At 54.2% G+C, this 27,637-nt stretch overlaps 1 protein-coding gene across 4 annotated transcripts in view; it reads right to left on the reverse strand.

Annotated features, from left to right (window-relative positions):
* The window catches only part of COBL (cordon-bleu WH2 repeat protein), a 248,785-nt gene that overhangs the window by 129,103 nt on the left and 92,045 nt on the right, over positions 1-27,637 (reverse strand). For 2 of the 4 annotated variants that reach the window (XM_041721753.1, XM_041721754.1), the window contains exons 2-5: positions 22,930-23,133; positions 12,771-12,981; positions 10,580-10,808; positions 4,188-4,285 (exon numbers count right to left, since the gene is read on the reverse strand). In XM_041721753.1, coding sequence (XP_041577687.1) covers positions 4,188-4,285; positions 10,580-10,808; positions 12,771-12,981; positions 22,930-23,133 — 742 coding nt within the window. Of the gene's footprint in view, positions 1-740; positions 816-4,187; positions 4,286-8,045; positions 8,091-10,579; positions 10,809-12,770; positions 12,982-22,929; positions 23,134-27,637 lie in introns of all 4 variants that reach the window. The other 2 variants (XM_041721752.1, XM_041721751.1) reach the window with 2 other exon arrangements.

Here is a 27,637-nt window from a genome sequence, read left to right on the forward strand (position 1 = left end):
CGTGGGATCGAGCCTGTGTCAGGCTCCGTACGAAGCATGGAGACTGCTTAAGATTCTCTCTCCCTCTCCCTCTGCCCCTCCCCTGCTGCTCAAACACCCATGCTCTGTCGAAAGAAAGAAAGAAAGAAAGAAAGAAAGAAAGAAAGAAAGAAAGAAAAGGGAAGGGGAGGGAGGGAGGGAGGAAGGAAGGAAGGAAGGAAGGAAGGAAGGAAGGAAGGAAGGAAGGAAGGAGAAGGGAAGGGAAGGGAAGGGAAGGGAAGGGAAGGGAAGGGAAGGGAAGGGAAGGGAAGGGAAGGGAAGGGAAGGGAAGGGAAGGGAACGGGAGGGAAGGGAACGGGAGGGAAGGGAAGGCAAAGGAGAAAGGAAGATCCTTCGAAGCATAGTTGCGGAGTTCAGGAACTGGTAGATTCATGATGGAAAAGAGGGCCGTGTGGCCCCCAAGCCATCGGCTGCTCCTGAAGGTAGGGAGGCGATTCCAGAGGGCATAAATCCAGTTCATCTAACCAAGGACCTCCTGACCGCATAGACGGTACAGAGAAGCAGGAAATCGAACACCCCACGTCTTCCAAACTAGCAGGGGCGCGTTAACGGGCAGCCCTCCGCAGCCTCGTGCCTCGGTCTGGACTAAACATACAAAAACCAAACAGCTACACGCATCTACACTTCCGTTTTCTAGAAGGCCCCTGAAGCAGTGAGAAGCCCGCCGGTTAGCAAGAAGCACCTGCAGGGTTAGTACTCACGTTCGAGCCCCTTCCCAAAGCGGACTGCGAGGCGTCCTCATCGCTGTCCACCCCGGCCTGCGCGGTCCGCTCGGCCTGCAACACAGACACGCACGTCAGCTCCGCGGCGAGGTCGGTCCAGACAAAGAGTCACCGCGGACCCTGGCCTGGATGGGGGAGGCCACGGCCACGGCCGTCGGTGCAGGAACCCGGAAGCCCGTGACCCAAGGGCTCCCTGAAAACCAGTCCGGGAACCCATGCTCCACGGCATGTCCGTCTCTTGTCTTTTTTGCCTAGACAAGCCCACCTTTAAGCTTAGAGAACATGCGATATGAAAAACAGTACTTTTGTGGACCTGGGCGGAAGGAATTTGCTCGGAAAACCAATTAACTAACCGGTGTGGGGGAGACTTCTGAGGTTTACATTCAGTTTGCCATCTCACTGCTCATCGACTGAGACGTACAGAAATAATTCACCAAGTGTCTTGCTGTCCGTCCACAGACGATAAGCGATGATGGCATCTCACTTCACCGTTCAAGCGAGGGGGCCACCAGTGCAACAGAAAGGTACGCTGGCTCCGGGGTGCCAACCCGACTCCCTCCCCCCAAAATGAGCATCTTTGGGGAGATGACCCAAGAATCCCATTGTTAGGCTACGTCCTAGGGTGATTCTTAGGTACTTTTTCAGAATAAATAATCTTAAAATCGTACAGAATTATCATGTTTTAAAAACAGTAAAATAGGAAGTTTTAAAAGAAGGAAAGACATCTACCTCAGCCAAAATCCAAAATATTCCTTAAGTGTATCTTCCGTTGAGATTTTACACACACACACACACACACCTACACAGATGAATACATTTCTTCGCTTTAAGGAGATGTTATAAAGACCCCCGTTAGCTGGATTGCCTTGCTATTTCCCCATTAGTGTTTTGTGCTCTTGAGACATTTGTAGACTATCTGGCATCATGACATTTTAGAAACCATTGAAATGATGATTTCCTGCAAACCCTCCCCGTATTAATGAAGAAAAGTGGCGTCCTGGGCGAGTCAGGCATGGATGGTGTGACCACGCAAGGAAGAGTCAGGGTTCTGGAAAAGACGGGCTGGCCTGACGGTCACTGGCCCCCGCGGCAGCTCAGGGGTGTGCAGCCCTCCTTCCTTCACCTGCAAAATGAGGTGGGCAGTGCCCCTCGCCAGGCTTCCAGAAGACTAACTGAAGCTGCCCTTAGCATGGCATTTCACACCACGGAGGGAAAAGAAACAGGGAATAAAGAAGTCGGTGCCCCAGACACCAAATAATCTGGTGAGGGTCTGCCCAAAGAAGAGAAGCCTAAGGCAATGTAAAATAAGCGGGAGGACGAGAGGACACGCATTAGGGAGGAAAAATCAGCCCCGCTGGCTGAGAGGGAGCCGGGGCAGCCAGACGGGAGTCCCTGCAGCCCGTGGCCTATTCCCTCCCAGGGTCCTCCCGTGGTTGGACCTGTGGCCTCTCCTCACGGACCCTTGGAGAGGGAGATAGTCTCCGGTCTCCCATACCGCAGGCAACCTTATTTTGCTTAAAACAAAAATATTTCTCGATTTTTTTTTTTTTAATAAACTGGCTTTGCTGACAGTTTCGTGTCCCAGAAAGAGGAAGACACAAGAGGACTCTTGTGATCTCGGGGTGAGGAAATGGTAGGTTTCACCGCCAACTGGGACCTTCGGGGTCAAGGCAGACAGCGGGGAACCCGTCCTGGTAAACTCGACCTCCTGAATCTCAGGAACCAGGAAACCCAACACATATAGAGTGAAGGGAGATTCAAATGCAAAGGACTAAAAAAAATAAAAATAAAATAAAAAAAAAAATGCAAAGGACTGAATCTGTCTTTGAAGGGAGGGGAGGGGAGAGGAGGAGGAAGAGGGAGGAGAGAGAGGAGAGTACAGGGTGGGAAGCCAGGGTGGGGAGAAGAAAATGCCAAGGATCTTTTTTTTTTAAAGATTTTATTTATTCATGAGAGACAGAGAGAGAGAGAGAGAGAGAGAGAGAGAGGCAGAGACACAGGCAGAGGGAGGAGCAGGCTCCATGCTGGGAGCCCAACGCTGGACTCGATCCCGGGACTCCAGGATCATGCCCTGGGCCAAAGGCAGGTGCTAAACCGCTGAGCCACCCAGGGATCCCCAGTGCCAAGGATCTTAAGAGAAACACATTGAGCAGACTTTCAAAGGACCCGTGGAAAGGTGACGATATAACCTATCACAGTGAAAGGAGATTCACGAACCAAAATCCCAGCATCAGGCCACGTGGAGAAAGCCAGGACCTTGGCTTCCAGGGCTGGGGCGCACCATGAACCTTGGCCGGGGGCAAACCCCGGGGCTCCAGTCTGACCCCCGGATCTAAGCCCCGACCCTGAGCACTGTACTGCCTTGCACTCCCCGTCCTCCTCAGCAAAGGGGCCTGAGTCCTCCCATCAGCCTCAGAGAGGCCGGGAGATGAGAGGTGCGGCCAGTGCACTGCGGCGCTCAGGTGCCCCCCTGCCGTGGCCAGGCCGCGCTCCCTCCCACTCTCACCTGCACACAGGTGGGCCCGCCAAACCGAGCTGCCAGCATCGGAGCTTCTGCGGGCCGGGACGGCTTTGTTGTTTTGGTCCCACTTACCAGTGAAGGGGAAAATACCCGACACTAGCAAAATACACCTGTGGCCAAATATAGTTGGGGCAGGAGCAATTTCTTTTCTTGGTAGTGGGAAGGCGTTTATGGTTTGGGGGATGTCAGAAGGGACCGTAAAAACCCTAAGTCTCGGGGATCCCTGGGTGGCTCAGCGGTTTAACACCTGCCTTCAGCCCAGGGCCTGATCCTGGGGTCCCGGGATCAAGTCCTGCTTCTCCCTCCGCCTGTGTCTCTGCCTCCCTTTCTCTCTGTGTCTCTCATGAATAAATAAATAAAATCTTTAAAAAAAGACCTATTGAATGAAGACCAAGGTGATCGATCAATAAAATTAACTCATCACGCAGCACATTCCAAACCACTGGAGACCCCACAGGCCGCCTGAACGTTACTAGCAGGGGACCCGTTCGACAAGTGCGCTCTTCTCCCCCGAGAGGCCCAAGGGCTCCTCCGCGGGGCTTCGGGTGCCAGACAAGCTCCGAGGGTGTTTCACTGGTAGGAACGTGGACCGTGCTCTGCACACACAGCTGCCCCGCGCACGCTCGTCCGCTCACCAAACCGCGGGGTGCTTCCGAGCCGCAGCTTCACGCCAGGGGCCCCGCGCAGGCAGAGACGCTCGTGGCTTCGGTCCCGCCGGCGAATACACCCCTGCCACCCTGCCCTAGGGACCCAGCGAGGAGGCGTGTCGGCCTCCTTAGTGCACGTGGACAAGCGCCTTTCGCCTGAAGAAATTCATGTCCCCCCAGAATATTTAGAAGATTCCAAAACGCCCCAGGGATCTGTGTGGACACAGTGCAGAATCACACGTGTGTTTCATCCATTACCTTACTGCTGCTCCTCTTATTAACTTTGAAGAATCCCAGAAACTTTTTCTTCTCTTTGTCTGTCTCATCATTGCCAACTGATGATTTTCTAAAGGTTTCTGGGGAAGGAAAAAAAAAAAAAAAAGGTCTGTTATTATCAGCATCTGAAACGAGGTTAAAGAGCTCCTTAAAAATCTCAACAAATGAATCCTCTGCTCTTAAACTTGTAGTTTTTATAAGGCAGTGAAAACACCAAGTATTTTTTTTTTTTTAATTTGGAGCGTTTCGAGCCACCTCAAAGCCTTCGGTGTCATTGGTGAAATCACTACAAGTTCTTAGGATGCCCAGGGATTTGGGTGGCACCGTTCTGGGGTGGGATGGAACCCTGCATGTGATGAAAAAACAGCCACACCACCAAGCCCTGGGGCAGTACCATCCCCTAGAAGAGGAAAGTGAGCCGGACATGCAGCCTCACCCTCCTTGCAGGTGCAGTCTTCCTCATGTGTTCCACGTAATCCAACAGACCTAAAATATGAGCATTGCATCCTACAACCCATGGGGAAATTATTAGTGAGATGTTTTAAATTCGCTTTGGGACCGAGTCTTCCAAACGCAGGGTGCAGGTCACGCAGCACAACTGGGCTTGGACCGGCCACACTCCCAGTGCCCGGGAGCCACACGTGGCCCTGGGGACCCGGACGTCTGTGTAAAACATCTGCTTTAGGAATTAGGAGCGAGGCGGAAACATGGACTAAATGAAATAAACCCACAGCTTTCCGGCTCGGGGAACCCCGCTCGTCTCCGGAACATGGAACGGCAGCGAGGGTTCCCCGGGCCGGTGTCGAAATAATCACGCGTGACCCTTGAGGATTCACGTTTCCAGATCCGCCTTCCTCGGCCTCAACCGCAATGTTCTCTTCGGTCACGTTCTTGAGGGGGCCCGTTCTTCCTTCATCGATTGTTCTGGGATTCTTTTTTTTTTTTTTAATTTTAATTTTTATTTATTTATTTATTTTTAAATATTTTTTTTTGTTCTGGGATTCTTGAGCTCCCGAGCGTCACTCTCCTCGCTCTCTCTTGCTGTTTCGTCCTCATGAGACGTTCCCAGCTGGAAGGAGCCCCCCGGTGCCCCAGCTGGGGCCACCGAAGCCCCCGCTCGTCAGGCGGTGGGGCTGAATCAGGTAAGTGCCCCGCCGTCCTGCATACCACGGGCTTGCTGACACGCCACAGCCACCCCAGCCCCTGGTTCTCCTCTTCCAGGGCACACAGGGACGGAGACAGGGGAATTGTCTGAGCAACGAGCTTCCCCAGCCCACCGCCAGCCGCTGCAGGGCCAGGTCGCCAATCTACTGGTGGAAGGAGGAAGGAGCCGGACTGGGACCGTACCACGCAACTACCAACCCGGACAACGTGCCCACCAGTGACCTTCCGTATCTGCTGGCCTAGGATTTCAGGCTCCAGTTAGAGAACACACACGTTAGCGTGTTAGCAGTCAAGGCATTGCTACAGCTACTGTGTCCCCAACAAGGTAAAAGCCAAACAGCTCCATTCACGCGAGTCATCGTGTCAGTGGCAAAGGCTCAGCTCTCAGCAGGGGGCCCGGGCTCCGGGGTACGTGCAGGCGGCTCCCGCAGACCAGGGTGCCCTCCACATCACGCGGCATCCAGGCCAGGGAGCAGGGAGGCTCCAATCACGAGGCATGCATCCCCGCACGCACACGTGTGCACATGGACTTCAAGGCCAATCATGCTGAAATCCTGCACGCGAGGCTCAAAGCCACGAAGATTAATATAAACTATGCCACAGGGTAAAGCTGCATGTGGTGAACGGCGGCGTACGCGAGTGTGTGTATTTATAACCGGTCACGTTTCCAGGACGGAGGGACGGGTGACACGGATGTAGCAAGACGCCTGCCATCACAGCACCCCAGGTGGACAAGAGGGCGGGGCACTGGCGCACAGGCGGTTACATGAACCGCAGAAACGACAGACTGATCAGAAAACTGTCCCAGAATTGAGCCTCTTTCTCTCCCTGAACAGCAACAGAGGCTGGTCGCCAACCCCAGGGGGCTGGAGGCCCAGGGGCAGGCCTGGCCCCAGAGCCACCCTGCGGGGCCCGAGAGGTACCCCCCTGTGTGGCCGCGGGCTGCGGCTCTCTGGAGGCAGCAGGGGCCCCAAGCAGAAGGTGTTGCACGGAGGAGCGAGGGACTGGCGGTTCTGTAGTGACAGGTGCCGCCCGTGAGGCCTCGGGGACGCTGCAGGAGGCCCGGCCTGAGGGCAGAGCAAGAGCACCCAGGGTTCCTCAGTGTCGCCGTCAGGCAAGGTGCTTGCCACTCATCAGAGCAGTCACTGGCCACGGACTCAGCCAGGCGGGGCGGACGTACGCCTAGGCCCAGAATCCACGGCTCCAAACACACGACGACCTGAGTACGAAGCCTGTTTTCTTTCAGTTGACCCTGATTTCCTGAAAGTTCAACAGTCATCTGAGTTTAGGGGCAGACGTGCTCCGTCCCTGAAAACGCACACATTGGTGAGGACGAGTGTGACTCGGAGAATAATAAAGATGAACTGCACAGTACAGGGGGCACAGGACGGGGGGCAGGGGCCCCGGAGACCAGCTAATCCGAACCGTGTGCTTTTCCAGATGAGCCAGCGGAAGGTCAGAGCCGTTCAGGGGCCCGAGCGTGGTCACAAGCAAGGAAGCACCGGAGCAGACTCGGCCTGCATTTTCCAAGTGAGCAACACGAGCCTCCTCCCCACGGCAAGCTGCTGAGCTCTGGGCCCAGCCTGAGCCTGGGTACACCGGGGTCTTTGGTTGACTCTGCTGTTCTCCGTCCGCTCCTTGCCCCACATCAAACCGATCCAAACTGAAGAAGGCTTCACATATATGACTTTTCTGCTCCAAACAACTGCCACTCGTGGTGCTTCTTAAAAGACAGCCGTTCTGGGGCAGCCCCGGTGGCTCAGATGTTTGGCGCCTGCCTTTGGCTCAGGGCGCGATCCTGGAGACTCGGGATCGAGTCCCACGTCGGGCTCCCTGCATGGAGCCTGCTTCTCCCTCTGCCTGTGTCTCTGCCTCTCTCTCTCAAGAATAAATAAATAAAATCTTATATATATATATATTAAAAAAAAGACAGCCGTTCTGTTGGCAGCTGATGGTATGACGGGGTCTGTAACCAACAAGGACCTCGGTCAGATGCAACATGCACAGTCTCCTGTTCCAGGCCGGTGCCCAGTTCTGTTTCTTGAAACTTTTTTATGTGAAAGACAAATACTCACTGGGATGGGATTTTAACGAACTTTTTGGACACCGTGTGTGTGTGTTTAGTCCAAAAAGTTCCCGTGAATTCCAATATATGTGCAAGTGTATTTATCACGCATGTGTGCACGTGTCCACGTAACTACACATATGTATGTACACAAAGGGTACACTGTCGGAGTAAATACAAAAGCGGACTGATCATGGGCATACTCGTCTGCGACAGAGAAGATTATATTTCACAATCGGTGCAGCCCCCGATTCTGCAGCACACGGAATGGACCTCAAGGGCAGGTGAGCACAGGTAACCATAGGTAGAAAGGAAGACCGCGTGTCCTTTGCATGTGCCCCTTTGGCCCCGCCCTGAAGTCCTGTGCTCCCAAAGGGCTCCTTTTCTACAACACCCTCCTTCATTTCCCAGCAATTGGAACCACACGGCAAATCTGCATACAAGGGACATTCTCCTCTCAGGCAACCCGGGAGTCGAGAAACCAAGCCAAAGCCTCATGTCAGCCGACAAGACGCCCCCGACGTGGTGCAAGGCACACCAGCGGCACTTCCATGCACTGTCCTAGTCAGAGCCATGCAAAGCCCGGCCGGGCGGGACCCGGCTCACTGTACCTTGACAGCTCAGGGAAGGCTCCGACTGAGTTTTGGTCAGAAGAACTGGAAGAAGCAGGTAACGAGACAGTGAGACCCAGCTCCCCACCTGCAGCAGCACCTGGCCACGGCCGCGGCACCCCCAGGAGTCTCGCAAGGAAGGCGGCTGTCTGTGCCCCTGCAGGACAGGCCAGGAGCCAAGCAGGCCTGGGATCTCCAGCCACCAGCTGCCAGGCTGCTAAGCCCTCCCGAGGAAGCAGGTGGCAGCAGAGACTTGTGTCATTTCAAGCTGCCGCGGCCACAGGAATTCCAGAGGAGGCCAGCCCCTGCCTAGCAACACGCCTCCCCCGGCCAGGCCATGGCCCGCGTCCACCGGAGCAGCTGCTGGCTGGGGAGGGGACCCGAGGAGAGGGCTCCCTACAGGCGTCTTCTGGAATGTTCTCCTTTCTTCTTAAATGCTGGACTGCCGGTAGGGATACAGGCATTTGGCTAAAGGCCTTCGGCAGGGATGATGATCAAATACTTTGCAGCCAGCACGGCACATGGCACAGTATGATCCTGAGGAAAGGGGGGCCTGGCCACGGGCTGGAGCAGCTCACCCACCAAGCCGGCTGCTGCTCCTTTATTTTCCAGGGAAGGTGCTGGGGTCCCAGAGGGGAGGGTCCCTCAGAAGATGCCCAAGGCAGTGAAGAAGGGCACTCAGGGCTTGGGTACAGCTATGCCCCCAAGTGAAGGACTTCCAAATCCGACCCTGCGTGGGGACGGGAAGCGGGAGCCCTAGGTCTACAGAGGTGCCCGCCCTTGACCACCTCGCTCCGTGTCCTGGACCAGTGTGAGCTCGCTGGGATCCCCTCCTGCACGGGGCGGCCAGTTTTCTAGGTCTGTCTCCAGGTAATAATAGGTTCTACATCTACCTTCCAAGATGTAGCTGATTATCGACCTAGAACAGAAATAGCTGTTTGTGTAAGACTTCTCCGCATACTTGTGTGGGACAGTTTTCCTTTTCTTTTTTTATCTTGCCAAAAGAAAGCTGTGTTTCCAAAGGGGCACAGAAACCAAATTTAAATAGGGCTGATATAACCAGATAGACGTACCCAGTATATCCAGGCCCGTGTAGCAGATGCTGGGAATAATCTCGTCTGGGTTTTAAAAAGATGCTGCAGAAAGCACAAGACGCCCTGCTCTCAAATGTCAGAGCACTATTTTATGTATTTTTTTTTAAAGGAATAGATGGTCTATGCATCTTCTACGTGACTGAGATAAAACCCTTTCTGGAATGTCAAATGAGACCTGGGGTCCAAAGCATCTAGAAGATTTGAGGGAGGAGAAGAGGTTCCATTATGATCATTGATTTTGCAATAAAACCGGTAATCAGAAAAACAGATTTTCTTGGAAGAATCTGAAACAAACTGTAGGAAAACATGAAAGGATGGGATATATTTCCACAACTCAATTTACTCAGTATTTTTGGAATAAATAAAAGGCTGAAGATACCAAATGAACCTCATGAACATAAGACATTTTTATGAAGTTCATTTTAATAATGCTAAGGTCAAGGAACAGTCATTTGTTTTTTTTTTTTTCATTCACTCGCTCATTTATTTATTTTGGCCTCACAGCTGCTGGCATACAGTCCGCCCTGGGTGTTAATCAGGGAACTCTGCTCACACGCGCATCCGCCTCTGTGCCAACACCGACCCCTGCCCGGTGGTTCTGGGCCCTCGGGTCAAGTACCAAACTCACACAAAGAGTGAGATGTCTCTGGCAGTGATGGTGAGGAAGCCCCGGGTGGCATCGCGGGCTGGGTTCAGGGACTCACCTCATCACGAACTCGAATTCGGGCAGTTTTAGAAAAACTGCAAAGTGTGTTTTGCCATGGGGTTTTTGTCTTGTTTTGTTTTAAATAAAGATCTTATTGGGGCACCTGGGTGGCTCAGCAGTTGAGCGTCTGCCCTTGGCTCAGGGTGTGACCCCAGGGTCCCGGGATCGAGTCCCGCATCGGGCTCCCTGCAGGGAGCCTGTTTCTCCGTCTGCTTGTCTCTCTCTCTCTCTGTCTCTCATGAATAAATAAATAAAATCTTTTTTTAAAAAAGTTTTATTATTTGAGAGAGAGAGAGAACTCAGTTGCTTCACTGACCGAGTGACCCAGGTGCCCCCTTTGCCACCGGTTTTGATGACGAGCAATGTTTGAGACTTGGGGGCATTTACTGGTAATGGAATAAAATGCAAGAGGAGATGGTTCACCTGCGCCTTCTGAGTGGTTCTGCTAGAGAACTACTTTTTGTTTACCTCGAGGGAGCTCAAAGGAGACGGGGTCATGCTCAGGCTATGCTCAGGATGGGGGCAGTGGGAAGGGGCATAGTTATAATTGAGGGGAACAGGAACAGACCACATTTATTTTCTGTGACTTCAGCTGTGCTTTGGAGAAAATTGGGGTCACCTGAACATTCAGGTGCGGGTCTCCACCTGGCACCTGGGGCGCTCAGGGGCGGTGGGCGTGTGCTTCCCGCCCGTGCCCTTACCTGGCAGGTGTTAGAGACGCCAGGTGGCCTCACCTCGTTTATTGTCCCAGGCGTAGAGTTCCTTTATCCCCAGCTCGTTGAGAGACTTGGAAAGCTCCAGCTCCTCCCCAGCAATGTTGTCCCTGAGGAGGACCACGTGCTCCGGGCTGACTTCGCACTTTGCACAGATGACCGGGAGAATGTTCTGGAGCGGCACCTCGGGGCTCACACGTACAACAGCCTTTTGCGTTCGTAGGTAATTCACCACCAAGCGCACAGATTTCTGGAAGAACACCCCAGACGAAGGAGTTCGGTTAAGTATGTGTCGCCATGTGGCTTCCACCCTCTGCCTGTGTGCTGGGGTGGACTAAGGCAAGCGGTTGTGCAGCCCCAGCCCTTTGTCCCCAGCTGGGGCGGGGCGGGGGGGGGGAGGCACGGGGGAAGCGACGGGCCGAAAAGCGAACAGGGAATAGCTGCAGTGATAAACTCACCTTAGGATCTCTCACTAGGGAACGAGCACCGGGAGGGATCTGGATTTATGACCTAACACCTACGCTGTCTTTCAAGGATCCCAAACAGACCCACCAAACACGAGGCGCTTATATACACTTTGTAAAGGAAAATCGTTTGAAAGTGTCATGAACAATTCAATTTAAAGGAAAGCCCTCGGGGCCCCTGGGTGGCTCAGGGGTTGAGCATCTGCCTTCGGCTCAGGGCATGACCCTGGGGTCCTGGGATCGAGTCCTCCATCGGGCTCCCCACATGGAGCCTGCTTCTCCCTCTGCCTATGTCTCTGCCTCTCTCTGTGTGTCTCATGAATAAATAGATAAAAATCTTTAAAAAAAATAAAAATAAGGCCTAAGAAAAACCAACATATCACATTTTTATTTAAGTAGCCAAAAGACCCATGTAAATATATTAATATCTATGTAAATATATATAATGTGTATATGTGTCTGTGCAAACATATATTTTTATATATTCTGCACACACATTTAAACCAGAAAAGGATAACTGATACACAACGGACATATACGTCTAATAAAGACAGACATCATAATCAGAAGAAAAACATCAGCGTGACTAAAGCTGATTCTAAACGTCTACTGATAAACTGGCCATCAAAAAAGAATTAAATATGCCAAAGTTTCATGCAGTCAGCTTGTCCTCCTTTACTGATGTGACATTGTCTGAAAATGCTGGAAAGTGGCCACAATAAGTGTTGAGTTGGATAAAACCTGACTTAGGTGGGTCCATGCCCCTTTCCAGGGTACAGATCCCACCAATTACAATTTACCAAGCCCCCAAACCTAATATTTATAGAAGATGGACTGTTGGCCAAATTGCCATTTTTTAGAAGCAGAAAAATTGAGCACCTATTTCCAAGAATCGAATACCTTTTAAATGAAGCTAAAAGACCCAGTGCTTTATGAAGAAGTGCCATAAGCAGCCGGATTTCCCTGTAATCAAAAAAAAAAAAAAAAAAAAAAAAAAAAAAGCCTGAAATAAATCTGCATGTAAAATACTCTCCAAGTGCAGGAGTAAACATTTCTGACCTCTGTGTCTCCAAAGGCGAAAGCTTCTGGTTTTCCTATCTCTTTCGGAAGACGTTCAAATCTCCCCCCATTTTTTTCCCCTGGGCTTCCTGGGCCAGGAAGGCCTCCAGGATGGAAAAGGAAAATCTTTATGACTAGCTCAACAAGGCAGCAGCTGGGTACTTGTGGTTAAATTTATTTATTTATTTATTTATTTATTTATTTATTTATTTATTTATGATTTTATTTATTTATTCATGAAAGACACACAGAGAGAGAGGCAGAGACACAGGCGAGGGAGAAGCAGGCTCCATGCAGGGAGCCCGACGTGGGACTCGATCCCAGGACTCCAGGGTCACGCCCCAGGGTGAAGGCAGGTGCTAAACCGCTGAGCCACCCAGGGATTCCCTTGTGGTTAAATTTAAATTGATCAAAGATTAAATACAACGAAAGGCTCCGTTTCTCAATCACACGAGCTGTCTTGCACCTGCTTAGCAGCCACACGTGTCCAGGGGTGACCACTGTGGAAAGTGCAGAATTACAGCCCATTTCCACCTGCGCAGGGCGTTCCAGCGTCTAGCTCTGCTCTAGACTGATCCTTCTTCTATAATAAACAAGGGAGCTCGGTTACCATGACGAGTATTATTCAAGTCATGGGCCCTCAGGTAACAGAGGGGACCCCTTCCCCCCGCCTCCGCTGCCCCACTGACCTCAGGGGCCTTAGGTGGGCCGGGCTTCACCTTCTCTTCGGGAACTTTCTCTTTGAGGAATACAGTGTGAACGTTCAGGGTCCCAACTAAAGTATTTGGCTTAAAACTCAGAGGCTGTTGGGTTTCCGAAGAACGGATCTCGAGGGCGTGGTGGGATGGATTCAGGTGGTTCTGAAGGCAAAGTTCAACCAGTAGGTCCATCATGGCATGGCTGGAAAAGGGGAACACAGCACACCGATTAGGCAAGTTTGCACCCTGCCTCCCGTCCAGCTGAGTAAGGGTCACACCCACACACCAGCAGGACGGGCAACCACAGCTCGTGAATTCTGGTGCCCGACTGGGCAGCGCCATCCTCACATCTCCAGCGCTGGTGAACCACAACCCAAAGAGCAGCCGTAAGAGCTGGGGAGAGAGTTCTATTTGCAGTTAAGTCCGTGGATGCGTGGACGCGAATCCTAGAGGCTAATTAGCACGAGCGATACTGCTAACCACTGAATATTCTGTGATCCAGAAGTATAATGTGCCTTAAAAAATGAACATTTAAAAAAACATTGTATTGACTTATTTTAGGGGGAGGAGGAGAGGGAGAGGGAGAGAGAGTCCTAAGGAGACTCGGCGCTAAGTGCGGAGCCCAACGTGGGGGCGGCTCAGGAGCGGGTCTGGGTCTCCTGACCCCGAGGTCATGACCTGAGCTGAAACCAAGAGTCGGTTACTCAACCAACGGAGCGGCCCAAAACTGAAAATTTTAAGCTGTAGACGATAGCTAAAAAGAATTATCTCTTTTTAAAGACAAAAAAAAAAAAAAATCCCTAAGAAAATGACCTTGTTTGAATGTCAAAAATGGTCATAATGTCCCCATCACAGGGAATCACTCACGAAGGGAGGGGAGTAACAATCCAGATTACCCCAAAGAATTTCCTTTGCCGCATTTACATCCACCTGGCAGATGGTTTTTATACCTAAAGCTGGTCCCCCTGCCCCTAAATCTCCCCGGCAGTGGAGCATCACGCCGCCCGTGAAGAAGGCACAGGTCTTTCCCGGGATCTAGTTCTTAATCAGGAAGTGACATGGCAATTAATTCAGGCCACAATCACGCTTTTGCGGGCACCTGGGGGCCCGGGTGTGCAGACCGGGGGCTGCGACACACAGACGGTGGCCCAGGCACCCGCCGCCCACCCTGAGGGCCGTGAGCTGCTGGGGCCCCCGGCTCCGGGCAGGAGAACCCCGGGCAAGGCCCCGGCCAGAGCGGCTCCCCCAGGTGCCCTACTCCTCGTCCAACTGCCTCAACGGAAGATTAATCAGTCCTGCTCGGATTGGCACAAGGTTGCTGCGCCCTCCTCCGGGTCCCCGGACTCCGAGGGGGTACTTGGTGGGACGCCACGCTGGCTCCTCATCCTGACACTGATTCCTTGGGCTCGGGCGCTAAGACCATCTTTACTCCGACAACTGGCTTAATGCAACGCAGCCAAAGGCTCCACGACATGATGCGGCTGCACCGAGAGGCCTCGGTACAGGAAACAGGCTTCTAACGGGCTCACACGGCGTCCCAGCCACCAGGTCTGGGACGTGGGGTCTCCAGGGAAAGGGGCGGGGTCGGGCCTCGGTCCGTTGGGGGCTCCTTTCCTGTCCCGCTCCTCCCATGCAGGGAGCCCGACGTGGGACTCGACCCTGGGTCTCCAGGATCACGCCCCGGGCTGAAGGCGGGCGCTCAACCGCTGGGCCACCCGGGCGCCCTGGGGAAGCAGCTTCTCAACAAAACATTTGGGGGGCAGGGGGCAGGCGGATGAAGCAAGAGTTCCCAAGCAGAAGATTCTGTGTGCGGGAGGGTTGTCTCCTCACACTTAACTACTAAATTCGGGGGCAGGACGTCTGGGGGGCTCAGAGGTCGAGCACCTGCCTTCGGCTCAGAGCGTGACCCCGGAGGCCCTGGATCGAGTCCCACGTCGGGCTCCCTGCATGGAGCCTGCTTCTCCCTCTGCCTGGGTCTCTGCCTCTCTCTGTGTCTTTCGTGAATAAATAAATAACATCTTAAAAAATAAATAAATAAAGTTGGGGGAGGTAAAGGCAAAAAAAATTAAAAAAAAAAAAAAAAAAAAACAGAAACAAACTAAAACACCGTCCGAGCACAATCCTGAAGCCTGGCCACCGCGCGGGCCCGTGCGAGGATCGCCGAGGCCGTTGCCAAGCACCCGGGCCGGGGCCGCGGACCGTCCTTCCAGTGGCAAGAACGAGGGGCGGGACGAGGGGCTCCCGCAGGGCATCGAGGGGAGCTCAGGTTCCGAGAGCCGCATCGTCCTCCTTCCTCGGGGCTCCGGCTCTGACTCTCGGGGGGATGCGGCGCCCCGACGGGCCCAGACGCGGGCTGCGCTTGGGAAGTGGGACCCGACCCGCTGCTTGAGCTCACCTCGCGCCACTGCCCGCAGGGCCTCCAGCGTGCGTGACCCTTCCCAGGCCCAGTCCAGACGTGACCTGATTTACCACTTCTCGGCCACACGCTTCTTAGGATCGTGTCCGCATAAAATGAGGTGCGGGCGGGAGTGGGGGGCCTCTCTGCCATTTCCCACCCCACCGGTTAACCCGCCCCTGCTGGCATTTAAGACGCCCAACTCCCAAGAGCATGCAGTCCCTCCAAAGCTGCTTTGATGCCCCTGCAAAAATTTACCCAGAAAGATGGGGCGGGGGCGGGGGGAGCCAGAGCACAACGGCACCGACGCCCCGACGGGTGGGGATGCTCTGCCCGGTCCCCGTGGCCTTCCGTTGCGGGTCTGCAGCCCTGAGCCTGCAGGCGTCCACAGCTTCCCTGACCGGTGTCACTCGCCCCCGCGGGGCCTCTGCCGGGCCCTATGCCGCTGCCACAGGATAGAACTTTCCTGAGCCTGGAAGAGGCGGCCTGCGTACTCACACGCATTCTCGACGCCTCCGGAGCCTGGCCCTCCGCACCCGGCCGCTGCCCCGCACGCAGGGCCCCCGCGCCGGCCGGCAGCTTCGCCCACCCCACGCCCGCTCCGGGAGGTTGCGCGTCCATCCGCGGCGGAGAGCTGCCTGGGCAGGAGTCCTGGCACCGCCTCTCACCCATTCTCAGACCTGCCTCCCCGTGCCTCGGTTTCCCCACCAGTGAGGGCGTGCGGACGGCGCACACCTGTTAGACACTTAGATGAATGAGCGCTTGTAAGGCCGCGAGCCCGGGGCCGGGCGTGTGGTCCGTGTGATGTACTTTGCAAAACGCAAGAGTCCATTTGTTCGCGTCTTTTCTATGTTGGGGTCCTGCGTGGAGGTGCCTTCTGTGGCTGGAGCAGAGCATCCCTGCGTGTGGCTGGACTGCGCTCGGCTCTCGGCACGCACCACGGTGGCCCAAGGCTCTCAGGAGCTAGTGTCCCTGAGACGCCGCTCAGTCAGCTTTCCCCAGGCTGCCGGAGAAGGAAAATAAGGCAACCGGCCGCCCGCACAAGGCCGAAAGAAGAATCCGGCGTATTGAGAACGGGGGCTGCAGGGGCCTGGGGGGCTCGGCCGGTGAGGCACCTGCCTTCAGCTCAGTCATGAGCTTGGGGTCCTGGGGTCGAGTCCCGTGTCGGGCTCCCTGCCCAGCGGGGAGCCTGCTTCTCCCTCTCCCCTCCCCACAACTCATGCTCTCTCTCAAATAAATAATTTTTTTTTTTTTCAGAAAGTCAACTAGATCATCAGTGCTAAGAACCCAAAGCTCACCCATGGGGCCTCAGGGGACACCGAAGTTTAACACGTAATCCATAATCCGAAAGTCCGGGCAGGTTAAAGGTAAGAGAGTTGGGCCTCCCCTCAGGGTTTCCGAGCCTCTAGGACTGGTCTGCGGGTCTGCGTTTCTACCAAGTTCCCAGGGATGCAGCCACGGTTGGTCGGGGCCCGCACTTTGAAAACCACTTTACTCCTAGTTAACTCATGAAATGAGCATTTGGGACAAATGCTCCAATTGGATAGAAGGTCCCCTCAATGCTGAGTTTACAAGTTACATCAAGGTAACTACTTCTGGGGTGCCCGGGTGGCTCAGTGGTTTAGCACCACCTTCAGCCTGGGGAGTGATCCTGGAGACCCAGGACCGAGTCCCGCATCGGGCTCCCTGCATGGAGCCTGCTTCTCCCTCTGCCTGGGTCTCTGCCCTCTCTCTCTCTGGGTCTCTCATGAATAAACAAATAAATAATCTTTAAAAAAAATAAGCATCTGACTCTCAGTTTTGGCTCAGGTCATGACCTGGGATCGTGGGATCCGGCCCCGCATCGGGCTCCCTGCTCAGTGCAGAGTCTGCTTCTCTGTCTGCTTGCTCCTCCGTCACCCTCTCTTTCCCCTCTCTCTGGAATAAATAAATCTTTTTTTTCTTTTTTTTTTTTCAGGCAGCTACCTCTGGACACGATGTTAAAACGAACACATTTAACGTGCACTTAGTTCGACTAAACTGGTCGAATGCAGCTTAGTTTCTTATGTGGAACCAAGGACAACAGGCAGCCCCGAGCCGTGAGTAAGGCCAAAGCCGAGAACGTGCAGCCTAGCAGCTTTGTGTGGCATCGGAGAGGCAGGATACGGCAAGATGTAAGCGGGCCCACGGGAGACCGGTCCCCATGGACGAGGTCAGGTACCAGGGAACGCACGGACAGCACATCCAGCAGGACGACAGGGAGGCCAGGAGGCAGAAGAAGCCACAGCCAGAGAAGTCCGTGGGTCAGAGGCCGGGCTCCAGGCTGGAGACTAGGGTCCCTGACAAGAGTCTGGTCTTGGGGAAGCCGGGGTCCCGGGCCCAGCGAGGAGCCCCGAGGGCCCCGAGAGCAGCAACGTGGCCAGGGAGGGGTGCCTTCACCCCGTGCAAGTCAGAAGCCGAGTCATCAGGACGATGGCTCCCCCTCACAGACCCCAAATGCCTCTTGGGGCCACACAGCCCCCACAGTCTGCAAGAGGCCTCCATGTGAGGCATCAGGCAGAGTGGGGGGGTGCCAACTGGAGAGACGGGCCGTCTCTAAGGAATTCAGCTTTTCAATACGCCAGTTGGAGCGTCCGGACCTAGAGTGACACGTGCAGAGGCTGGGAGCCTGACGGTTTTTGTGGCCACGTGTGATTCCACGAGCTGTTCCCTGGACGGGTGTGGACAGGTGGATTCAACACGAGGAGCCTGCTGGTTAGGTGCTCACCTTGGTGGCCTGCGCTCTCTCTCAGTCTGGCCTCACGCTCTTTGACCCGTATCTCTGGAGTCTGAGCCCAGGTCTTCCACAAGTGGGGCTTCACTGTGTGCTTCCCTCTTGGCCGGTGAGTCAATGCGCCCTCTTGGGGCTCCATCTCATGACCCTGGGATCACGACCTGAGTCAGACACTTAACCGACTGAGCCACCCGGGTGCCCCTGGACGCTATTTCGAGGAGGCCAGTGTGCCCTACATGTGAGGAAAGTCAATGTTCTGATGCGTTGGTTTCCTTATGACTCGCCTGCTGCTAGGATGGAGCCTTGTGTCCCCACTGGCCTGCATACTCTTGTTTGATGGAGACTCGGGGGCTCACGACGGCCCACAGGAGACTCGTGAGCACACAGCCGCTACCCCGTCCAGGCTCTTGCATCTCCCCTCCTCAGTCCAGGTTCCAGCAGCACTGAATTCCCCATTTCTTGCACAAATTGGTGCAAATCTTGCAAATGAGTTTTATTTCCTTCTGCTCCCTGGGATGTCTTCCTCCCCGTTTCTTCAGAAATGTCAGGTATTCCGTATGCATTTCGCTCAATGCATAAATGATTATTTTCTTTCTCTCTTTCTCTCTCTCTTTTAATATATCAGGATCCCACAAAGTGAGAGTTCCCCACTCTATGACTGGGATCACACCAAAACCCGACCAGTAACGGCACTTGCTGTGCACCATTAAACAGCGGGTTTAGCAACAAATACACCTTGTCACGGGAGTAGTGCACAGTTCATGACCTCCGGTCAGCCCCATCACCACCTTACCTCCTCCTCCCAGCAAAGATGCTCGGGAAGAAAATCCAGTAGAACCTGGTGTCTGATGATCACCGATTCTGACACTGTCATCGTTCAGCTGCTCTTGGGTCTCACCCAAACAAGCAGGAAAATGCAGCCTTCATAGGGCAGAAGCATTTCAGAGAGGTGGTCCCTAGGAACAGTGCGCCAGGGCCTGGAAGATCAAACATGGTCTCCCCGCTGATGGGAAAGATGGTCTAACCATTCACGTCCGGCCACTGTGACCCCCGCAGGCTTCGTGTCCCAGGAATTTTTCCTGGGAGGATTCTAGGGCGGTGAAAGCGCTCCGTAAGGTACTAGTGCAGTGGGTACGCGTGCAAACCCACAGCTCATACTACACTGGGCTGGAGTCTCATGCTGACGACGGAGTCTGGATGAGGACATGTCCGTGTAGGTTTACTGATCACAAAGAGCACCCCACTCTCCTGGGGGATGTTGATCCGGGGGCAGGAGGTACGTGGGAAATTTCTGTACTTTCCTCTTATTTTTGCTAGGAAACTAAGACTGCTCTAAAAAAAACTGAAGTCTTCTAAAAAAAGATATTCTTAAAAAAAATGTAAATCAAACTAAACCAAAGCAACCTGTTAGCCAGTTATTTCAAGAACTGTCTTCACTCGGCCGTCTCCCCAGCACCTCTTTAACTCACTGGGCACCAGAGAAGAGCAAGCTCCCCCTTCAGCTCTGGGCGTCAGGAGCAAGAGGCCCTACCAGTGCCTCGAGGGGCAGGGTGGATGCAGGACACCCAAGAGCTGATGGGTGCTCCCAGCCTCCCTCCTCTCTGTCCTGGAGCAGGTGTGCTCCATCCAGAAGGAACGCACAGCCCCAATACCCATGCTGCGAGCCTGGGCTGTTTGATAAGCTCCAAGACCTAAAAACCCTTGCACAGCTCTAAGCACATCCACGGTGAAGAGGGTCTGACGGCTTCTAGAGGAAGAATCACAGGGATGAACACCGAGGGAGATTTCCTGGATTCTGCAAAGGAGATGTTTGCCTTTTCCCGCCCCGGCCCCTTGGGCACGTGTCCCAACGTGGACCTGGCTGCTGTTTACATCAATGCAGCCCCAACTCTCTAGAGGCTGACGCAGGTTAGGAAGCGTACCTACGCCAGTGTACTCTTTTGCTTACGGGAATTGTCTTCTCAAGAACCTTTTTTTTTTTTAAAGATTTTATTTATTTTTTCATGAGACACACAGAGAGAAAAGCAGAAACACAAGCAGAGGGAGAAGCGGTTCATGCAGGGAGCCCGGTGCAGGACTCAAGCCCAGGACTCCAGGACACACCCTGAGCCAAAGGCAGATGTTTAACTGCTGAGCCACCCAAGCGTCCCTCAAGGATCTTCTCTCTCTCTCTCTTTTTTTAAAGATTTTATTTATTTATTGATGAGAGGCACAGAGAGAGAGGCAGAGACATAGGCAGAGGGAGAAGCAGGCTCCATGCAGGAAGCCCAATGTGGGACTTGATCCTGGTACTCCAGGATCACGCCCTGAGCCAAAGGTGGATGCTCAACCACTGAGCCACTTGGGCTTCCAAAGGATCTTCTTTTTTTAACTGTGCCCCAATAAAAGTGATGGAGCTGGTGGCCTCCTTCTGCCATCCATATGCAGTGCTGGGAACGCCATCCCTAAATATATCCCGGAGCATTTCCCTTAGAATGGCCTGGAACATGGGGGCGCCTGGGTGGCTCAGTTGGTTGAGCGCCTGACTCCTGATTTCAGTTCAGGTCATGATCCCAGGGTTGTGAGATCGAGCTCTGAGTCGGGCTCAGCACAGAGTCTGGTTGAGATTCTCTCCCTCTGTTCCTCCCCCCAGCTCACTCTCACTCACTGTGTCGCTAAGATAAATGAATCTTAAAAAAAAAAAGAATGGCCCAGAACACAGATTCTCATGTCATAATCTCTACAAGAACAGACTGCCACTTTTATCCAAATTTCTAAATCCAAAGGAAGCTTTAAAAAAAGAAAAAAAGAAATCAGTCACATGCAGAATGCAACCCCCAGACTGCAATCACTAATGATTTCTCTAGGAGAATCTTGCACGTCAGGAAAAAGTCCAGTGAAGGGGCCGATTATACGTTAGGAAGTGCTTGTTGGTCCCACGGGGAGGCAGGCATGCTCTCTAACAAGGCAGAAGAGGGAAAGCACATTGATTAAGTTAGTACATTGATTATAAGCAGGGGCCAGGAACTGGACCTCGACCCGCTGTGGTATTATTAAAGAGGATGACACCTAAAACCACGTCCCCAAGCGAGCAGCTGCTGAATCAGCGCCAGTTGTGATGCCAAGGACCCAGTTAAGGAAGCCCATGGGCTGCTGCTCCGACTCCCTTCATCCTGCAGGAAACCTGAGAGAAGGGATTGTAACCTACTGCTGGAAAGGAGGGAGGTACTTTAACGCTCAACCTTTAGGGCTGCACGTGTTCTCACGGCGCTGCCGCCGTGCTACAAAGTGGTAGTTTCTACTCTGCAAGGGGAAAAAAAAATATTTTTTGAAGATTAAATTGAAGAATGTGTTCAGTTTGAAAATGGTCTTCAAAATAATATTCGTGCTTGTCAGGCAGGGGTTCCATCTCTCTGGGTGCGTGTGCAGAACGGGACTCACGGATGAGAGTACTGGAGACAAGGACCCACAAGGCCAATTTCCTAAGAAATATGTAACTAGGCTGAGAGTGGCAGGGGTCTCATGGGTGTTCGCTTAGCGACAGACTCATCAAGGAGGACGCAGTAAACGTAGAATTTCTATATGTTAATCATACCTCGATAAAGTAGTATTTTTTTTTTAGTGTAACTAAAAATTGGGTTGGGGCTACCCGGGTGGCTCAGTCGGTTAGGCGTCTGCCTTCAGCTCAGGTCATGATCTCGGGGTCCTGGGACTGAGCCCCGTATCTGGCTCCCTGCTCAGTGGGGAGGCCTGCAGCAAGTTTCCTCCGGTCATTGTTCAAATATCCCGTGGAATAATTTTTAAGAGGTAAGCACCCATTTGCACATTAAGATGCCACCTAGGATTTTCATTCTAAAGCATAAACAGCTGAAGAGTGTGAGATTTCATCAAGAACCCAAATACTGATTTTTTTTATTTCTTTCTCTTCTTTCTTTTTCTTTCTCCTTCTTTCTTCTTTCTTTCTTTCTTTCTTTCTTTCTTTCCTTCTTTCTTCTCTCTTTCTTATTTATTCATTTTTTAAAGATTTTATTTTTTTTCATGAGAAGCACAGGGGAGAGAGAGAGAGGGGCACAGACACAGGCAGAGGGAGAAGCAGGCTCCCTGCAGGGAACCCGACACAGGACTCGAACCCGGGTCTCCAGGATCACACCCTGGGCCGAAGGCAACACTAAAGCACTGGGCCACTCGGGCTGCCCCAAATACTGATATTTTATAAAGTTTTCCATCGCTCTGTTCGGCACATCCACCAGAATAAAAACACCCACGGTGATGTGATCTCCTACATTATCCATTTTTTTAAAAAAATATTTGAGCAAACTGCTTTTTAAGATTGAGATATGTCCGATCATTCTCTGTTCTCATTTTCTGAGAAATGCGTCGTGTATTCCCTCCTGCCTCAGAATTAGACAAATATGTCTTTACGCCACGGTTGATCGCTCCGTCATACTCTTATCGTAAAAACTGTACGAACGCTGAGATTTAATCCTTTGCTCCCTGTGACTTTGTGAACACATGCTCTTATACCCTGAGCTATCAGGAACAAGGGTCGTGGCCCCAAATCGATCAAACAACATGATGCATGTAAACGTGCAATTGGAAAACCGACCGCTGGTTGTATTTCCACCTCTACGGGCCAGCCTGTCAGTAGGTACAGAAGAGGTCAACTCGGGAGGCTGCCCCACTGTCTAACTTCGGCGCCCAGGGTGCTGGCACAGGCTCTGGGGGCTGGCCACCTGCGTGGAGATGCCCACGGGCCTGTGATGCCCTCCTCCGAGCGCCCCCTGCGCCAGGACGGAGCCGTGCAGCCCGTGCTGCCCAGGGATGCAGAGGGGCCACGTAGCATATATGCTAGGGCATCTCAGGTGAGCCACTTCGGCTTGTCACCTAGGCCCAGATCTGTACCCCGGGCCCCACGTCCCACCGGACATGGGAGCCAGTGCAACCCAGCAGGGTCCATGTCCCAGGTCTCCTCGGCCCCGGGCCTGGATGGCGGGGACCCCTCCCCGAGGCGCACCGACCCTTACCTGCCATTGACCACGCTCTTCTTCTCCAGGCCGCTGGGCAGAACCACGGTGACGGCCACCGCGCTGTTCCGCAGGTTCTCCTTCATATGCAGCAGGTGCGGCGGGGGCCCGGGGGACGCGTCCCGGCGCGGCTTCGGTCCGCTGTGCGCGTTGGGCGTGGCGGGCCTCCCAGGAGGCGGGGGAGCCCGGGCCTTCATCTTCCTCCTTAAACAGCACAGAAGGAGCGCATGAGGCGACGCGTGCGAGCGTGCCCTGAACACAATTGCCGTGAGCATCGGCGGCTTTGCGGGACCTTCCCTCACGCCAGAGCATCCTTATGAGTATTTCTCCCTCCTCGGAAAAGCCTCCCGAGGGACGTGACCTTTTTAAAATCGTTATATCGGGATCCTTCGATACTAACAAAGGGGCCTCCACCCGTGGGCGGCCTCACTGTGGCTTCCACCCCCGGCCCCGCTCTGGATCCGTGACGTGCCCAGCCGAGGGCCCAGAACGCCGGCCCCGTGATGCCGGGACACGTCAGGATGGCCTGAGGACGTCCTCAATTAGCCCAAGAGTCCACCCAACCAACACCCGCCCACAGACCAGGGCGCGAGGGACACGGGTGAGCGTGTCGTCACCTTATTCCTCGCTATGCTTGGGCCTCCCCGTCCACTCTGCCAACGTGTGCACACGTGACACCGAGTCACCCGCTCCGATCAACATGAACATTTTGAGATTCTCGTCTCCTCTAGATTATTCAGGAAGGCGGACGGCCTCCTTGATACGTGTAGCTGGTTCCATATACGGGGCCGTCTACGTCTACGTGTGTGTAGAGATGCACACAGAGACACTATGCGCACCTGAGGGCCTCACTTTACGTTTCCCCAGGTACTTTCTAGGAGCCAGCATTCGCCCAGCACCGGGGCTGATGCTAGTAATAACCTTAGGAAGGTCACCTCATTCAACCCTCAAAATATCCGGCGGCGGAGAAAATAGCGTGTCCCAGAGATTGGTGGCTTCCCTGAAGGCCCATGGTCTTCGGTGTCGGACGAGGATGGGAAGCAGCCGAGCCTGGTCCCGGGGGCCGCTCAGGCCCGCCTTGCCCTGCCTCCTCCCGCCTCGCCCTGCTCACCCACAAAGCGCTAAGGAGCTTAAATGCTCCCGCAGAGCAATCTTCTTGGGGGCGCTTGGGCCCAACGTATCAGGCGTGGAAATTCCACGCCTAGAAATTGGTCCTAAGAAATAATCCCCCAAGAGGGCCCGTGGGAGGCTCAGAGGCTCCGTCCCACATCATTTCCAACGGCAAACAAAGTAATCGAGCCACAGGTCAACAAGGGACAATTTCAATAAAATACGGTGCTTTAAAGACAATGCTATACTGGTCCTCGGAAAATGCACTCTAAAGGCTTGTAATCTGCCCAAGTAGTGGGAAAACAAATGTTTTTTACAAAATTTAATTTTTAAGAGATTTATGCATTATAGCGATAGATCATCAACAGCCTAGAAAGATGCACTAAAATATCTCCAGGTTATGCGTATGACATTTTGATATTTTCACTTCTCTGCATTTCCTACTTTTTCTATAAAATCACTTACATATGCATTACTTGTAAATCGAAAGAGGTTGCTTAAAATTGGCAGGGGGGGGGGGTGCGGGGGGACGGGGGATAGGAAAGGGGATTCAGAGCCGAGCACAGGCCACTGCCATTCATGTCACTGGTTAAGGCCAGGATTCAGGGCGACCTTCCGGTCTCCTCCTCTACGGTGACACGGAGACATAAACTAATTCCCTTTCCTTCTTGGTAAAAACCTTACATCTGGGTCGTAATTTTTTATCACTTGACATACTTTCTTCCTTTCAACTTACAGAAATGACAAAGGTGAAGTGGCCGTCACATACTGAGCGTGTGGAAGGGCCGGTCTCATTGGTTCATCCGCCCTCCCGATGACGCTCCGGGGAGGTACCAGCCTTGTCCCCCCTTCACGGGCGAGGCTCGCGGGCCTGTCTTGAGCAGACTGGGCAGCGGGGGAGCTAGCATCAACCCGGACGGTCTCGGGCGCTGCCTTCTGCAGCCCATTAGAGCAGATGTCCCCCCATTTTACGGACGGGAAAGTCGAGAGGCGCAAAGGCAGGTCACAGAGTCCTTCATTAGTGCACCTCGGGCCTAGGGCTGGGTGCTGGGGCTCTGAGCAAAGCCACCTGCTATTCATGTTTCCTCCCAAAAGTGCTTTCATGGCGGAAAATAAAAAAAGTTCCATCCTGGGGAAATGAGTCCATCTGCCCAGGGAGTGCTCTGTTGCTCTCCGGCACTAATAAAACCTTCCTGAACTCCTTCTGAGTCAAAAAGGAAGCAGCTCCTGATGCGTGTTTTATTCTCTCTGCTGGCGCCCCGACGGGAACAGAGGCAGAGAGAGAGAAGAGACCCCCAGGTCCTCCGGCTTCTCCCCCATGGACGTCCCCAGCCGCTGTCGCCTGCACACATGCAGCGTCCTCCTAGCCGCCAGCCCCTGCCCGTGGGCCCTCCGGCCTCCTGGGACTCCCCGATCCCACACCCAGAGGCCGAGCGCCCGCCCCGGGGGCTGTGCGTCTTCTCAGAGCTGACCCCGCGCGCTGTGCCCTGACCCCAGCCCCGTGCAAGAGCTGCAGCCCTGCAGGCCGCAGGGATCCAGGGTCGCTTCCTGTCCAGCACGGTGGGACGTGTGCACGCGCGTGTTTGAGCGTGTCGTGTGCACAGAGGTCAGCCCACGTTGAAAACACTGGGGAAGAGCAAACGGGTCCGGAGAGGCCCTGAACTGCTTCAGAGCGCACGCCGGGTGTGTGCTTCCACTTGGACTCCGAGACCCGATGCCGTCGCACACCCGCCCCCCCGGGGCCCGAAAGCCGGGGCTCCTCCCTGGCCCTCAATCCTGGCCCCCTCGCTCTTCCCCACTCGCCTGGCAGCGGGTCTTATCCCAGCTCCTGGAAAAGCCACAGCACACCCCCTTGCCTCTGCCCCTGGCACACCTGCCTTGAAGGCTCTGCTCAGCTCCAAACCACATCTTCCCAGAAGCCTCTGGGTGCCCCGGCCTAAGGACACACGGCTGATGCCGGTGGTCCCCCCCCTGCCCTGAGGAAGCCCGCGGGAAGCCTACCATGCACCCAAGTCCCACCACAGACCAGGGGGCTCCGTGTCACCCGAGGGCTGGGGAGGATAATGGATCGCGCCACTTCCCCAGGACGGAGCCCCCTTACCATCACGACGGCACGTGGTCTTAGTCGCAAGTTCTGTGTCATTTGCCAGAAGCAACGGACAGATTGTAAATGTAGACGTCGATGAATCTGTGGCTTCAGATTTTCATTTTTCACGGAACAATATCTGCATAGTTTGAGGCGCGCACACGAGCCACTTTGCCCACACCCAGCACGGTGCCCGAGGTGTAGATGGAGCCGAGGCCCCAGGTCAGAGGCCGTGTGCGTGACCCTGAGCGCACAGGCCCCAGGGGAAGAAAGCTGCTCCCCGCCGGCCGAGACACTGGACACACCACCCGCCCCTCGCTGTCGACCTGCCCTCCCCACGCACCAATCCTGGTGCCTCGTTTCTTGGGTTGCATGTAACATCTCTGGAAGACAGCAGATGCTTGGATTTTTTAAAGATTTATTTATTTGAGAGACAGAGAGAGAGAGAGAGAGAGAGAGAGAGAGAGGGTGCATGAGGCAGAGGGAGAAGCAGAGTCCCCGCTGAGCGGGGAGCCTGACGCGGGACTCGATCCCGGGACCCTGAGACCATGACCTGAGCTGAAGGCTTCGCCGACTGAGCCCCCCGCGCCCCGACAGCAGATGCTTTATCAGGACTGTGTTAGCCCTCAATATTTAGACACCGCCCGGCACATCTATAGGCATTTACAGACCCCCCCGATGGTGGTGCCCGCCAAGGTGCAAGGCACACAGGGCCGAGCCTGCAGGGATAGAGCCGACTTAGCAGCTCTCGAGGCAGGAATGATCCTGAAGGCATCGGTGCAGCGTACCTTCAACAGGCCGGGATTTGGAGACGTGAGGGAAAGACAGGAAGGGAGGCAGGAAGCGCTGGGGAAAAGATGAAGCAAAGGACGCCTCGTGGGCCGAATCTGCTCGGTGCACCGAGCGCCGCGGATGCTCTGCACCTCCGGGTCTCGCTGGATGCTCGGTGCACCGTGCTCAGGTGGTTCCGAATAACAGCGTCCCACAAATATTTGTGGATTATCTGCATCAAGGTCGCTGAGAAAGCGGGAAGGAACCAGAAGGTGGTTTTCGTGTCTGTTTTGTTCAAAGGAGAGGCCCGGCTCCTGTAGGAGATAGGGTCTGATTGGGAAGCAGGGCCGAGGGGCTACATGATCCAGAGCCAGTTGGGGATCCCGGATAATCTGTGGGACCCAGGGTCGGGGGTGGGGGGAGCCCTGCTGGAGGCGGCCAGACCGCTGAGCACAGTTCTGGGGATGAATGGCCCCGGATAGGAGGGGAGGCAGCCTGTGGGGAGGGTGTGTGGCAGGAAGCCTGGTGGGCCCCCGAGAGGAGGAGGAGGGCCCCGCAATGTTTGGGGTCCTTAGCCTCTGACTCCAGTGCAAGGCTGGAAACAGAGGACGTGCTCTGGGAGGCGATGACCAGGTGGCTTTCGGTGGCCTGGCTCTGGGAGGGCTGTGACCAAGCAGACCCAAGTGTGGGCAAGGGAGGGAGCACCTGCACGGACTGAGGATAACTACTCCCCGAAAGCTA

This window comes from Vulpes lagopus, chromosome 11, assembly GCF_018345385.1.
Source record: "Vulpes lagopus strain Blue_001 chromosome 11, ASM1834538v1, whole genome shotgun sequence".
Classification (NCBI taxonomy): domain Eukaryota; kingdom Metazoa; phylum Chordata; class Mammalia; order Carnivora; family Canidae; genus Vulpes; species Vulpes lagopus.